Genomic DNA, 15,913 nt, shown 5'->3' with positions numbered 1-15,913 from the left:
GCATCATCCTCATCAAGCCTCCTCGTTTGTGAGCGACTACGACTGTGACAGGCGAGGGTTACGGAAGGAGACAAGGTGCTAGTGTGGCCGGCTCTCGATCTTGGTAGGCTGATCTCCCGGAACATGAACGCCTATAACGCCTTGAAGGACACTGTCATATGTGCCCTCTCGTTCTTGAATTACCGTTCCACGCACGCGATCATGGGCTCCGGTGCCAGCTAGCATCACTAGGAAGCCAAACCCCATCTCCAGAAATTAATGGCCACGTGTGATTACAAAGGATAAGAAAAAAAAAGAATAAGACAGTATGCAATAGGGGAAGTGAGCCCGCAAAATGGTGGGCGACCTCCATGGAGGTGGTTATTTTGAAAAGTCAAAAATCATATTTTGAGGTTCCAAAAAATTCTGAAAAAAAGGCATACATGTTCATGAGACTGCACCCTATATATAGGTTCTCAAAAGAAAAAAAAATGAGACTGCACCCTATAGAGAAAACAACATAGACGGGACAAAATAGCTCATTCATATAAATGGATGCAATCATGCGTAGATACTCAAAAGAATGAGCCGAGTCACATACAAAGTAGATTAACATATACTAACATGCAAATAATAATTACAGAGTACTAATACTCATCACACGCGCATGGAACTATAAATGAATACAGGGAATACAACACCACTTATTCTAAAAATAACACACTGTGGCTTCATACGGGGTCTCCTCCAGCAACTGGCATATATCAGTATCCCATCAACTGTGAGTGGTCGGTGGTTTGCACTTTGAAGGCGGCTTCGGTTTCGGTTCAGGTTTAGGCTTGGCCTCCGACTTTGGTTCAGGTTTCGGCATGGGCTCGGGCTTAGGCTTTGGCTTTGGTTTGGAGCAGGGCTTGGGCTTGGGCTTTGGCTTCAGTTTTGGCATCGGCTCGGGCTTTGGTCCAAGTTCTGGCTTGGGTCCAGGCTTTGGTTTGGGTTTGGGCATCGGTTCAGGTTTGCAAGGCTCCGGCTCTGAGTGTGGCATAGGTTTTGGCATTGGCTCTGGTTTCGGTTCTGGCTTTGGCTTTGGCTCCGCAAACTTCTTGACGGCAGCAAGGCCTCGGCCAGCAGCGGATGCTTGGTGGAAAGTGGATGCTGCCACTACCCCGACGAGGAGCACGGCGAGGAGGCCATGCCTCGCCATTGCTGCCTATTTCTTGTGCTTGTAGCTAGTGTTGCACCTGATGTGCTTTGTGTGTGTTGTGTGGAGAACTGGAGATACATATTGTGTGGTTTTATAGGGTGGGCGAAACAAAGCAGATCTGGAGGCTGCATCAATTAACATTGCAGCTAGCTAGCTGGAGTGACAAGTATTGTGTAACATGGCAATGAAGTTATATTGGTTAATTACAAATGAAGGAACCAATGTGTGTACCTACAGGGTGTTAATAAGCACAGCTGGACTTTGCGTGTGTGTCTCCATGCGATGATAGCAGAAGGGTAACAATATTTTAACTCTGTTAGTTGTCCCCCGAAAGCAGAAAATTATGTTAGTTGCGCTGTCCACTGCTCACACATCTATGTGATCAGCCATCATCTAGAAACCACGAGCGACTGTGTACACGTTAGTGCAATACTTCCGTTCAATTCACAATGGAAAAGAAAGCCCGGTTGATGCTAAGATGTGATGGCCATTTACTATTTTGATTGCAGCAAAGGCTACATGCGGTGGCTCACCATTCTGTCAAGATATGGGAATATGAGACAAGCCTTATATTATTTTGTCCAGAAGAAATTTTGAAACGCACCTTCTAAACCCAGACGAAGGGGGTAGAAGAGTGGCGTTTTGGACGAAAATTCTAAACTCACAGAGCTTTACGGGGCTTCTTCCAGAACTAATCCTCACCCTTCTGATTTTCAGGGGGTGTGGGCCCCTAACCCTGGTTTCTATCCAATTAAACTATCCCAACTAAGCCATTCTGTAAATCCCGTATTAATCTGTCTGTGCGTGCGGTTGTGCAGCCTAACAACCCGAGTTCAATTTATAGAATTGACAGGTGATGTACAGGGGTTTTCCTCCATTTATTGAGGATCAAGTTTGGTGTGTGGTGGAACCACTCATCAAAAAATATCTTCATACTCATTTAAAAAATTCTGAGGACCATGTTTAACTTGGTACTCATACTAAAACGGCTGTATGCATCCCTAGTTGGTGCAGAGGTCGGGGAAGTGAAATTCTCCTCCATTTTTAGGCACACATCATTAAATCATTATTCCCTTCACTTCCCCTCCCCCTCGCGTCGCCTCCCCCTGGGCGACGCCAGGGGACCCGAAACCCTAGCGCGGCCCGCACCCTCTAGCGCCTCCTCCAGCCGTTGATGTCGTCGGCGTGGGCTGCAGTGGCGGCGGGTGGACGAGGTGGATCTCATCCGAGGCGGCAGGGGCGGCTCCTCTCGTGCGATCCAAAGGCATCGGCTGGGGTGGTGACCTCAGGCCGTGCAGCTGTGGCTGGCGCACCATAGCCAGTGGAGCGGCGACCCTGAATGGACGGCGGCGGTGGCAGCGCCCCATCTGGCGGGGTGGGCTGTTCTGGTCAGGATGGTGACGGCGGTGACTGCGGATCCAACGCCCCGATTGGATCCGTCGCGGGGAGGTCTTCCGTCGACCGACGGCGCGTGGAGGGGCCGGTGAGGAGATGTCGGATCTCTGCCGGAGTACCGATGGCGACATACGTCTTCGTGGCGAGGTTCTGCTCGGTTCCAGCCAGCCGCGAGGTCGGGAAGACGTGGCTTCCGGTGAAAATCACGCCTGACTGCGGTCCTGGCGGACGATGGCGGCGTCTCGGATGTCGTTCCCTTCTGGAGGCATCGTCGTTGCAGGTCACGTCAACCTGATCCGAAAGTTCCGGGGGAAACCCGAGATCTGGGTCTACCGGATCGGATGATGATGCTGTCTTTGGTGTTGTTCTCCCTCCTGGGGGCATCGTTTTGGAGCAAGTGCTGGTTAGAGGGGACAAGAGGAGGAGTGGTGTTTCATCTTGTCAATTGATGACAGCGGATCTCGGCGGCGTGGCGCAGTGGAGACTTGGCTCCCGATGAGCGGAGATGGACTCGCGCAGGAGGGTGACGTTGTCTGGCGTCGGCGGCAGCTAGACCGGGCAAGGTAGATGTAGCAGTACAACTCTGAAGATGGATTGTTGGCAGGTGGCTGCGGCGTCCTGATACCCGGCAGGCGTCCTGATTGAGGAGTACGCCGGACTGGTGGGTGCCCATACCCAGCAGGCGTCCTGGTTGGGACCTCAAGTCTTAGAAGTTAGGTTTGGCTGCAAGGTCTATTTGGTATTAGGCCTAGACTTTCAGCGCTCCTTCATCAACTGGATAGGAGTAGCGACAGATGGTGCTTAGACGGTGGCTTTAGTCTTACTGTTGTATGACTTTGTAAGGTCTTATGTCAATAATTAATAAAATGGCTGTATGCATCGTCCAGATGCAGAGGCCGAGGGTCTTCCTCCTTTTCTAAAAAAAATCCGTCCGTGCGTGTAGCATAGCTCCGTTTTGAAGCTCAGACTCCATGGATCCTTTTTTTAACAAAAAGATAAAAAAATAATGTTTAAAGTTTCAAAAAAATGTTACAAAACAAATTGTGGATTCTAATAATGAACAGTATATGTGCTAACAAACTACTTGTTTGTTCTTTTTTGCAGCTCAGATGTAAAAAATATCATTACGAAAGTCTATACACATTCAAAGGTACATGTGGATTTTATTTTTGTATTTTCTGAAACTTGAAACATGATTTTTGATATTTTTTTTCATAAAATGGCTCCATGGAGCCCATACTCCAGAACAAACATGGTTAGTGTTTAACACCACGATATATTTAGGTAGGCTAAGAATTATGTTGTACCGTATTTTTGCCTTCGATTGCGGCATTATTGTCAAGTTTACCTCATTACTTGCATTTTCTTTTCATCGTGCCTAGCTTCTACTTGGGGGCAAATTCGCCAAGATGATTACAAAGCAAATGTTTCATTGGAGCCGGATTCGGACCCTAAGTGGGATTCCTTAGTATAGTATCAGGGGAAAATACTGATCTACTAGGGTTGGTTCAGTTTTGTTTTATCTACTTAAGTGTAACACGGATTGATCCTATGTTTTTATGCAAGCTTAAGGACCTACTTGTGCAATTGTCAAGATCAAAGATCTAAATCTCATGATAATGAGAATTTTTTTACCCTATGGCTCACTTAGCACATCGGCTCAAAATGTCATGTTTCTCCTATTTCGTTGTGACTTGAGAGTCAGCCGATGAGATTTGCGAAGAGACTTCCAAGGTCAGCATCCCATTGTCGAGGGGGCAATGCCTGGCAACTTTGCATTGGTGCCAAGAGAGATTGGTCAAGATATGTGGAGATGCACAACATGTTCTTACAACAACTCTCTATTGCACAGATGTCATTGAGATGTGGTACACTCTACACCAGGTCAACCTTCCCTTTTCCCCATAGACAACATCCAAGATGGTGGAAACTGAGAGCTCACAGTCGAAGAGATCCACCATAGGAGGAAAGATCATGTGAAGATATGAAAACTTGAAAACTATCGCTTGGAAGTCATGTATTAAAAAAAATAGGAATTCTAGACAAAAATAATCTAGAACGCTGCAAAAATAAATAAAAACATGAGGTGGCACATTATATTTGATGTTCTTCTATAATTTGTTTAGTCTGTAGGAAGCCAAGATAAATCGAGGGTGACCAATCCTTTGTTCCAAACGTTACAAAAGAAGAAGAAAATTATATGAATCCTATCCTGCAAAATTCTTACATTTTTCCTGTGTTTCAAACAGCGTCTACAATTAAAGAAAGACTGCTATTCCTCGACAACTTAGGAAAGTATTATTTCTCATTCAACAAATGTGCAGCTGACAAATTATATATCGATAAACCAAAATTTACACATATAATTTTTATATATGCAATTGCTCGTCAGACCTTTATATCAAGAATCGATGTTCAAGACCGCCGTTTATAGAAACAACGAATTTCCTCTTACAACATTGATCCAACTATACAATTGTTGGTGCCATATACAAAGAGTACACCAGTTTTTTTTTTTGACAAAGAGTACAATAGATATGCACATCTTATAGTTTTATTGCCTACACATGCACGCAAGCTATGCTACTGGTGCATCATTTCTCCCCTTCATTTCTCTCTCCTTCCTTCTCTTCAAGAGTCACTAGAGGTTCCCCCACTTCTCTGTTGGTAATATGAGCAATTTACCAAATGATTTTATTAACAGAAATACTAGATAAAGTATGACTAATATAGAAGAGATAAAACAAGTCATGCGTTCTGACAGAGAGAAGGTAAATAGCTTCTGCATATATGAACCGTAGCCTATCATATCTAAAGCAGACAGTATAGCAAGTAGCATATATGAAGTAGAACCTAACATGTGTAGGACAAGGACTAGAATAAGGAACGGCGGCAGAACCTTTAACAGGAAAGACAAGAACACGTACGGGACAGCAGCAGCAGAAGCGCTGGACTTGGGGTCGGTGTCCTCGCCTGACATGTCGTCGAGGAGGTCGTGGACGTCGGGGAAGAAGTCGTCGTCGGGGAAGTAGTCGTCGGCGACCGGATCGTCCGTGATGAAGCAGCCAGTAGTCACGCTGAGCGCTCCCCAAAAACCTTATCACCCTTCTCCCGTACAGGACTCAAAGAGGTGCGCTTTCGGAGGCCTACTGTCCCGTCCTGCGGTGCACGCCGCAAGCCGGGATGGGGAAGATCGTAGCAGCAGCGCAGTGCTCAGGAACTTGTGGCGAGAGGAGGAAGAGATTCTGGTGCGTCTCTCTGAGAGGAGCGACCTCCCTTTTATAAGCGCAAGAGAAGGAGGCGAGAGGCTGCGCCGGGAGCTGAAGGGAACGCGAGAGATGAAACGAACAGACAGCAGCCGAAGGGTGCAGCGTTCGTATTCAATATCCACTACAGCAAAAACTTTCCAGCTCCCGAGTGACCTTTCATATACCCGTAGTGCGTGGCAAAAATTTAGATATCGGCTCGGCTCATTCCCGCAACCCGCGTCGCGTCGCGTCGCGTCGTGACGAGGCGTGGCGTGGCGAGGCGGGCGGCGGAGGAGGAGCGTGCGTGGATATCCCTCTTGTTCTCATGCTCGTACAAGTGGGAAAGAACCTCCCTTATAAGGAGGTCCAACTCCCACTAAACTAGCAATGTGGGACTAAACTTTAGTAGTATCCCTTGCCTTGCACAAATGGGCTAAGTGGGCCTCTAGGATTTATTATGAATTTCTGAAATAGTTATTGGGCTCCCCAAAATAGACTAAATTGCAGCAATCCCCCACCAGATCCCAGAGGCACACAGAAATTTGCCTTTGGTTCCAAAACACTATTTTATATACCGGTACTGCAGTGGAAACTGTTAAGTTGAAGTTCCACCTAGAACTCTATGCTACACTAGTAAGCAACTTGAACAGTGGACTGGGTCTTGAACTGCAAGTTTTCTGCGAATCTAGCTTCATATAAAGCCTTGACCGATACGTGGCTACCGTGGAGCTTCCCCGCGGGTGGAGTTTATGCGTCATACTCCGTGACCTTTCATGAGTTTACTAGAGAGAACCCTACTCTCATAGATTGCGACGTTTGACAATCAGACTCATATAGGTGTGTTCTTCAAAAGATGTTCTGCAGGATAACATCTCTGCTTAAATAAGCCACTTAGAACACATTAAGATATACATCAACCTGCCATGCAGATTAGGAGAGTATTGCATCTTCATGGAGTGGTATTGTGAATAGTAAGGATGCTCTCCTCTCAGTTGACCAACAACTTGTCTTCCACATCTAATTCACGGATCTCCGATCACACAAAGAATAGGTTACCACTGTGAACAACTCATATTGTGGGTCTCATACCCATCTCCCTCGATGCATTATCTATCACATTACGTGATAGACCCTTGGTAAAAGGATCTGCCAGATTTTTAGACGTTTGGATATAATTCAACGCAATAACTCCGGAGATTTTCATTTTCCTGACAGACTTTAACCTTCTCTGAACGTGTCTTGATGACTTCATGTTATCCTTTGAACTGCTCACTTTCGTGATCACAGTTTGATTGTCGCAGTACATAAGGACACCCGGTATAGATTTCTCAACAACTGGCAAGTCATTCAAGAGCCGGCGAAGCCAATCTGCTTCAACCGTTGCTGTATCTAGTGATGTGAGTTCTGCTTCCATTGTTGACCTCGTTAAGATGGTCTTCTTGCAAGACTTTCAAGAAACAGCGCCACCTCCATGAGTGAATACATAACCACTCGTGGCCTTTATCTCATCAGCATCTGAGATCCAGTTTGAGTCACTATACCCTTCAAGCACCTTTGGATGCCCGGTGTAGTGAATTCCATAATTTGCAGTGCCTTTCAAATAACGCAAAACTCTTTCTAGAGCTTTCCAATGCACATCTCCTGGTTTTGAAACAAACTGACTCAGTTTGCTAATAGCAAAAGAGATGTCAGGTCTTGTAGCACTGGCTAAGTACATAAGCGAGCCAATAATCTGAGAATACTTCAATTGGTCTCTAGCAATTCTTCGATACTTTCGAAGCAACACACTAGCATCATATGGTGTTGGAGAGGTCTTGCAGTCACTATAGCCAAAGCGACTCAAGATCTTTTCCACATAGTGAGATTGAAGCAATGTAATCCTACCATCATCGTCTCTCAACAACTTGATGTTTAGAATGACATCAGCCACTCCTAAATCCTTCATCTCAAAACAACGAGATAGGAAATCCTTGACCTCCTTAATAACATTCAGATTGGTTCCGAAAATCAGTATGTCATCAACATACAAGCACAGGATAACTCCCTCGCCCCCACCATGGCGATAGTACACACATTTGTCAGCTTCGTCCACAACAAAGCCTGCAGCTGTTAAAGTTCTTTTAAACTTCTCATGCCACTGTTTTGGGTGCTTGCTTAAGTCCGTACAAAGACTTCAGCAACTTGCACACTTTCCTTTCCTGACCATCTAGTACAAACCCATCTGGTTGTTCCATATAAATTTCCTCGTCCAACTCTCCATTTAGGAAAGCAGTCTTAACATCCATTTGATGAACGAGAAGACCATGCGAGGCAGCTAGTGAAAGTAGAACTCGAATAGTGGTCAGTCGAGCCACATGTGAGTAAGTATCAAAGAAGTCTTCACCTTCCTTTTGGGTATAACCCTTAGCCACGAGCCGAGCCTTGTACTTTTCAATAGTACCATCAGGCCTAAGCTTCTTCTTGAATACCCATTTGCATCCTATAGGTTTGCACCCATAAGGACGAACAGTTATCTCCCAAGTTTCATTTGCCAAGATGAAATCCATCTCGCTATGAACTGCTTCCTTCCAGTAGTCAGCATCTTCAGATGCATAGGCCTCTGAAATAGAACTGGGAGTGTCATCTATGAGGTACACAAGAAAATCATCACCAAAGGACTTTGCAGTCCTCTGTCTCTTGCTCCTAATAGGAACTTCATTGTTCTCCTCCACAGGACTTTCAAAGTGTTCCATCGAAATTGTAGGTTCGGTAATTGTAACTGGTTCCTGATTCGATGAACTAGGCATCTCCTGATTAGATGAGGTAGCCATATCCTTCATGGGAAAGATATCTTCAAAGAAAGTCGCAATTCGACTCCATGATCGTACCGACATGCATGTCAGGTACCTTAGATTTTACAACCAAGAATCTATAGCCAATGCTATGAAAAGCATATCTCAGGAAAACACAATCCACAGTCTTTGATCCAAGCTTCCGCTTCTTTGAAATTGGAGCATTGACTTTCGCCAAACAACCCCATGTTCGCAGATAAGAGAGTTTTAACCTTTTCTTCTCTCATTCCTCGAATGGAGTTATCTCTTTGTTCCTTGTGGGGACTCGGTTCAGGACATGACATGCTGTCAATATCGCCTCCCCCCACCATGCCTTGGAGAGACCCGATGTATCTAACATGGCGTTAACCAAATCAGTTAGAGTACGGTTCTTTCTTTCGGCCACCCCATTTGACTGAGGTGAGTAGGGAGGAGTCCTCTCATGGATTATACCATGTTCTGCACAAAAAGCATCAAACTCATTGGAAAAATACTCTCCACCACGGTCGGACCTAAGCCTCTTGATTTTTCGATCAAGTTGGTTTTCCACTTCAGCTTTATAGATCTTGAAAAAGTTCAAAGCCTCATCCTTAGATTTCACAAGATACACACGGCAGTATCTAGTGGAGTCATCAATTAACATCATGAAATATTTCTTTCCACCTTTTGTCAACACACCATTCATTTCACATAGATCTGAATGTATGAGCTCTAGTGGTGCAAGATTTCTTATTTCCGCAGTCGTGTGAGACTTACGAGGTTTCTTAGCTTGCACACACACTTGACACTTAGATCCCTTGACGATGGTGAAACTAGGGATTAAGTTCAACTTCGCTAGTCGCGACATGCAACCAAAATTAACATGACAAAGATGTGAATACCACACACTGGATTCACTATTGTTGCAAATATGATTAACAACTTTATTGCAAACGTCTGATAAGGATAAACGAAACAAGCCTCCTGACTCATAGCCTTTACCAACAAAGGTTCCATACTTGGATATTACAAATTTATTCGACTCAAAGACAAGCTTGTAGCCATCTCTACACAGAAGAGATCCGCTAACAAGATTTTTATTGACGGAAGGGACATAATGCACGTTCTTCAGCCACACGATCTTCCCCGAAGTAAACTTCAGATCGACCATGCCAACACCACGAACAGAAGCACTTGAACCATTGCCCATCAGCACGGTTGAAGTCCCTGCGGTCTGATAAGATGAAAACATGGAAATATCACCGCATACATGCATATTAGCACCCGTGTCAATCAACCAGTCAGGAGAATGACATACTGAAAGAATAGTGGGAAATATACCATACCCAGCATCCTTCATGTCAGTGTCTCCAATGACAACATTAGCGGTCTTGCCGTATTTCCCAGGATGACGCTTGTCATAGCGATTAGGGCAACTAGGAGCCCAATGATCAGGATCCCCACACACATGATAAGCACCTTTCTTCTTGCCATTCTTCTTCTTGAAATTTGTGTGTTGCACAGCCTTGTTCTTTCCATCAAACTTTGCTTTTCCATCAAACTTGCCCTTGTTCTTGAACTTGTGGGGCTGAAAGTTCTGCTTCTGTATCACATTGGCACTAGATCCTTCCTCAATACCTCGAGCACGTGTGTCCTTTGCTCTTGCCTTTTCTTCCACATCAAGAGTGCCAATGAGATTCGGGACGGAAAACTCCTGCCTCTTATGCTTCAGCAAGGTAGCAAAGTTCCTCCATGAAGGAGGAAGCTTAGTGATGATACCTCTGGCAACAAACTTGTCCGGTAGCATACAACTGAAGTGCTCAAGTTCTCTAGCAAATGACTGTATCTCATGAGCTTGCTCAACCACGGAGCGCTCTTCAGTCATCCTGTAATCATAGAATTTCTCCATGATGTACAGCTCAGTGCCAGCATCCGAGACCCCAAACTTGGTCTCGAGTGCATCCCACATATCTTTTCCATTATCAATTGACGCATAAGCATCAACTATGTTCTCACCAAGAACACTCAAGAGAGCAGCCTTAAACAGAGTATCCCATTTTCTGAAAAGCTTGTGCCTATTGAGCATCAAGCTCTCCTTCAGGTTTGCCGAGAGTGGCGTCATAGCAACTCATGGTTTGAAACCACAAGACTGCTCTCACGCGCCACCTCTTATAGTGGATACCCTCAAACATAGGAGGTCTCATGGAAGCAGCAAAACCACTTGGGGTAAATTGCCTATAATAAGGTTTTTGGATTGTTGGTAATATGAGCAATTTACCAAATGATTTTATTAACAGAAATACTAGATAAAGCATGACTAATATAGAAGAGATAAAACAAGTCATGCGTTCTGACAGAGAGAAGGTAAATAGCTTCTGCATATATGAACCGTAGCCTATCATATCTAAAGCAGACAGTATAGCAAGTAGCATATATGAAGTAGAACCTAACATGTGTAGGACAAGGACTAGAACAAGGAACGACGGCAGAACCTTTAACAAGAAAGACAAGAACACGTACGGGATAGCAGTAGCAGAAGCGCTGGACTTGGGGTCGGTGTCCTCGCCTGCCATGTCGTCGAGGAGGTCGTGGACGTCGGGGAAGAAGTCGTCGGCGACCGGATAGTCCGTGATGAAGCAGCCAGTAGTCGCGCTGAGCGCTCCCCAAAAACCTTATCACTCTTCTCCCGTACAGGACTCAAAGAGGTGCGGTTTCGAAAGCGTGGCGAGGCGGGCGGCGGAGGAGGAGCGCGCGTGGATATCCCTCTTGTTCTCATGCTCGTACAAGTGGGGAAAGAACCTCCCTTATAAGGAGGTCCAACTCCCACTAAACTAGCAATGTGGAACTAAACTTTAGTAGTATCCCTTGCTTTGCACAAATGGGCTAAGTGGACCTTTAGAATTTATTAGGAATTTCTGAAATAGTTATTGAGCTGCCCAAAATAGACTAAATTCCAGCATTCTCTTCTTCTCTCCTCCAGTGGCCTTACTAGTCGAAGTATGGATTGGTTAGAAGGTCGGCTCATCTATGTATATAGTAGGTCTAGAGCTAGGTCTAGGTTTGGGTTTGCCTCTAGAGCGTCCGACATCTGGCGTTATGCCATTTTGGAGGTTCACTCTAATGCTTGTGAGCAGCACCCGCGGGCTGTCTGTTCTCCTTTGGGAGGTCTTCCATGGTTGAGAACAACTGTTGGGGATGCATTCTCTGGGAGCTCACCCAATAAGCCCGTCGGCAGTGGCGGAGCCATGAAAATTGTATTATAGATGGGCACTAAAGAGGACAACACTTATGTACCAAAAAATCCGAAAACAATAACGTAACAGATGTAATAGAAAAAAAATCATTGATCATACCAGCATTCACCATCAACAGCAAAAAGATATACAATATTTGAATTGTACATCACACAAAAGAAAAATATAGACAATAGAAGATAGAGAAACTCATTGGGAGGATACTCATCCATGCGAAAATGATATGGCACCTGCTTCATATATGACATTCGAGCTTTTTCTTGATCATTAGGAGGATAATACCAAATTTTGCACCGCAGACCTGATTTCCTTTCTATTACCAAAACAGCAGAATCATCGTTACCTTTTTGAACATGAGGTTGTCTTGTTGAAATTAAAATTCTTCTACTTGTTCTTGTTCATCCACTAAGGGAAGGTCATCAACCAAATTAATCTGTTCTGGACCATCAACTCTTGCTATCATCTCAGAAAAAGGAATGCATTGTTGCAGGCTTTCTTTTATTTTTGGCCATGGTTAATTGATTATCCTAGAAATATTAAACACAAACCACTATAAGACTATCCAATTCGAAGACAGAGAAAGAGGGATTTCAAATCAATACCCATAATATATATCCCTCTTCTTGTATGCTTGCAGTGGCTTGAAGAAAGACCAGTCGTCCAGCCGGGAGTGGCACTAGGACGGGCTAGAGCAGGTTTGTCTCCATGGATGAGTAGAGCAAGGCAGGGCCGTAGGGCCTGGGGAAAGGGAAAATGGGGAAGAGGAATGACGTGTGGCGGGGATCTCCGGTGTGTCTTTGGGATTAACTTAGTGAAAAGTCAAAGACTCATACAGATCCAATGATATCAATTTGTATCATGTAATCCATTTATATTTTCAAGAAAAAATGACCAAAAACAAATTTCGAACAAATCAGGCACACCTTACTCTGAATATACAATATTCGATAAGCTATGCTTACCATACACAAGTCAGTCTGATAAAGAGCGGTATAACTAAAGACATCGCAACAACAAGTGTACCAAATATGTACACAAATAGTTTTCTTTTTTGTAAGTACACAAATTTACTTGTAGAGTCATATAAAACTTTATTGCATAAATATATCAGTAGTATAAATGTAAATATAAAGAGATCATGCCAGACCGATACATCACTTTAGATACTAAAGTCTACAAAACGGTAGGTTTATTTACATGAACAAGCATCGCTTTATCTAAACAAAATAGTACAACAATAAACCCATGAAAAATATCAGTTTGTATGTAGCACCACACGAATATAGAGTTGAGGCTGCACCAATTGGTTGCGGTCCCTGTAGTGCGTTATTTTGTCGCCCGGACGTGTTCGAATCTGGCAACGGTTGTACTTGCGGGTATGAGCCTTGGACGTCTGGTTGCGGCAGTGGCTGCGGGTTTGGGCTTGGCAGTGGTTGCGCCGGAGGCTGGGCGTTTGGGCCTGGCAGTGGTTGTGGCAGAGGCTGTGGTAATGGCGGTGGTTGCAGGTTCGGGTTCGCCAGCGGTTCTGGCAAAGGCTGTGGTAATGGCTATGGGTTTGGGCCTGGCAGTGGTTGCGGTAAAGGCTGCGGTAGTGGCTGCTGGTTTGGGTCTGGCTTAGGCAAAGGTTGTGGGTTTGGGTCAGGTTGCGGGTTCGGATTTGGCAGCGGTATCGGCGGTGGCCCCGGCACCTGCTGCAATTTCCGTTGTTGCGCCTGCACGCATCCTGCATCCTCCGCTGCCACGGCAACAACAACGAGGAGGAAGACGGTGCATATGAGACTAGACGAAGAGTGGTAGAACATCGCCATGGCTCGCACCTATCGTGGTGGCATGCAGTGGGAGATTGATGTCCAGCTGACTTCCACGACCACTTGCAGCTTGGTGTTTATAGCCACGGTTAGCCAATCAACGCTAGGAGTGTGTCCATTGGCTATTAATCAGGACTACCTAATACTACTCCGTTAGCGTAAAGTGCAACCTATGAGTAATGCCTATGTGTATGCAATATTTCTGATTGGTACCTTGACTGTGTATGCAACTTTTAAACATGTACTCCATATATCTACCTGTGCTATGCGTATAAGAAAAGTAAGTTACAGGGATGGATTGGACGTGCTCAGCCCATAGTATCCCACTTTATATTTTTTCGCAACAATAGTTATCCTACCTAACTACTCTACAACTTTACTAAGCAGAGGCATAAATATGCAGATGTAGACATGTCGTCCTAAAGATCAACAAGGTCTTCAGGATATTAATTTCAAACTGTCATCTATAAGTGGTTGTCCAAAAGTAATATTCAAAATGACATCATAGCATATCATACGATTAAACCTTGAGCACCAAGAGATGACTTGATTGGATCAAGAGCCGCTTTTCGATTTTCTCTCGTATTGCTTGCCGGCGTTATAAAGCAACGGTTGTACAAAGCTTTAATCTGCAATGCACACAATAGTCAAAAAGCTAATTGAGGATATCCATCTGTTTGTGTTTGATGTCTATGCAGACATCGCTGGACTACAAACGATGGCGAATTACTACAACGGCCAGATTGTGCTGGAGATGGATAACCAAGTCATTGTAAATGACTTTTTCGACAAAAACCCCGACGCGCTCTCCCCACTATGGTTTAATCATGGACATTAAAAGGACCCTGGCTGGATTCACGGGTTGCACTATCCAGTATGTGAAGAGAGGATGCAACTCATTGGCTCATGGCCTAGCTGCATTAACCAGGAGCTCAGGAGAGCAGTTACTGATTGCCAACGTCCCGAGTAGCCTACAGCCGTTGATGCTCTCTGAATGTACTCCCCTATCTGAGTAGATTGGTCTGCTCCAGATCTCAAAAAAAAAAGTGATGGTTCAGTTGATGACATTCAGTTTCTGTTACGAGTAGTTAGTCCTGGGTGATGGTGTTGTCGCCACTCGCCACACCATGTTCTTTCTACTCTTTCTTAGATTTTGGCCTTTGGCGACGGTGTAATACCCTTCCTTTGTCTATTCCAGTTAGTTTTTGGGGGTAGTAGTAGTTTGGCCTGGACTCTGGAGGTGTGCCAACAGCTGCTGTCCAAGGCGCTACAGCCAGGCTTACAGCAAATTTGGTGAGTTAATTCTTCATGACTGTAACTTATATATAGTCAAAGAACTCACTGGGCATGCATGCAGTGGGAACAGCAGTGCAGATCATATTCATGGCGCCGATATTTCCTCACGACTGTGGAACTCTCAAACATTCCCGCCACAGCTTCAGTTCAGAGTTCATCAAACTGCATGCATCCCGGTCCCAGGAAGCTGATTTTCCTTTAGGTAGATGATGACTTTTTTTAGGGAATTGGTAGATGAAGACTTCATTGAATGGAATAGTTTTTCTTAGATGTACACGAGTTGGTTTGGTTTGGCTTCCAAAACTTGATCGTTTGACGGAAAAACTCAGCAACAATGTGAAACAAAACTCGGTCCTGGACACTACTGAAGCGTAATTTCTGAACAGCTTCCGTTAACTCTGAACCAAGTTGTGGACCCTGAATTTGGACCGTATTCAGGTTATAAGTTTATAACGTGCACCAGAGACCCTACCTTCAGCCGGCAGCCGTATCGCGCTGCATCCTGCTCAAAAGAGTCGAGCATGTTTCTGCAGGAAACGATTGAACTGGTCTCTGATTTTCATTGTGCAAGGCGAGCCATTATTCTAGTTTCCATACCTATGAGAACTTGGAGCGCTTGGCAATGATGGTGAGGGATCTAGGTCCTCTGCCATGGGACATGCTCGAAAGAGTCGAGTATGTTTCTACAATATTCCACTACCTGTGCTAGGTCCATTATTAGGACCTAATATCGCCTTTGTGATTAGTTTTGATTGTTTAACTTTTTTGCATTGTGTAAATTCAGATACCACGCGGAGTATTACGTCAGAAGAGGAAAGGTTGAACCTGCCAGAAGGAGCAACGAAAAGAGAGAGCATTAGAGCAGTTCTCAACCTGCCTCAGGCTCCAGGTAAACAAAACAAGATTCATGATTCCCGGTTTCTCTGCTTTCCTCTGCCGTAGC

General features: G+C 44.8%; 1 protein-coding gene and 1 pseudogene across 1 annotated transcript; both read right to left on the bottom strand.

The window, feature by feature from the left end:
* Nucleotides 1-506: 506 nt before the first annotated feature.
* On the bottom strand, nt 507-1,230 carry LOC123082474 (protein TsetseEP). Its single transcript, XM_044504802.1, has one exon. It carries the CDS (start codon nt 1,178-1,180, stop codon nt 755-757), a length of 426 nt encoding a protein of 141 aa, XP_044360737.1. The 5' UTR covers nt 1,181-1,230; the 3' UTR covers nt 507-754.
* Nucleotides 1,231-12,937: 11,707 nt separating this feature from the next.
* On the bottom strand, nt 12,938-13,706 carry LOC123082472 (protein TsetseEP-like; annotated as a pseudogene).
* Nucleotides 13,707-15,913: the final 2,207 nt, after the last annotated feature.

Source organism: Triticum aestivum, chromosome 4A, assembly GCF_018294505.1.
Source record: "Triticum aestivum cultivar Chinese Spring chromosome 4A, IWGSC CS RefSeq v2.1, whole genome shotgun sequence".
Lineage (NCBI taxonomy): Eukaryota > Viridiplantae > Streptophyta > Magnoliopsida > Poales > Poaceae > Triticum > Triticum aestivum.
The sequence above is the reverse complement of the archived record's forward strand: the minus strand, read 5'-3'. Positions and strand labels throughout refer to the sequence as shown.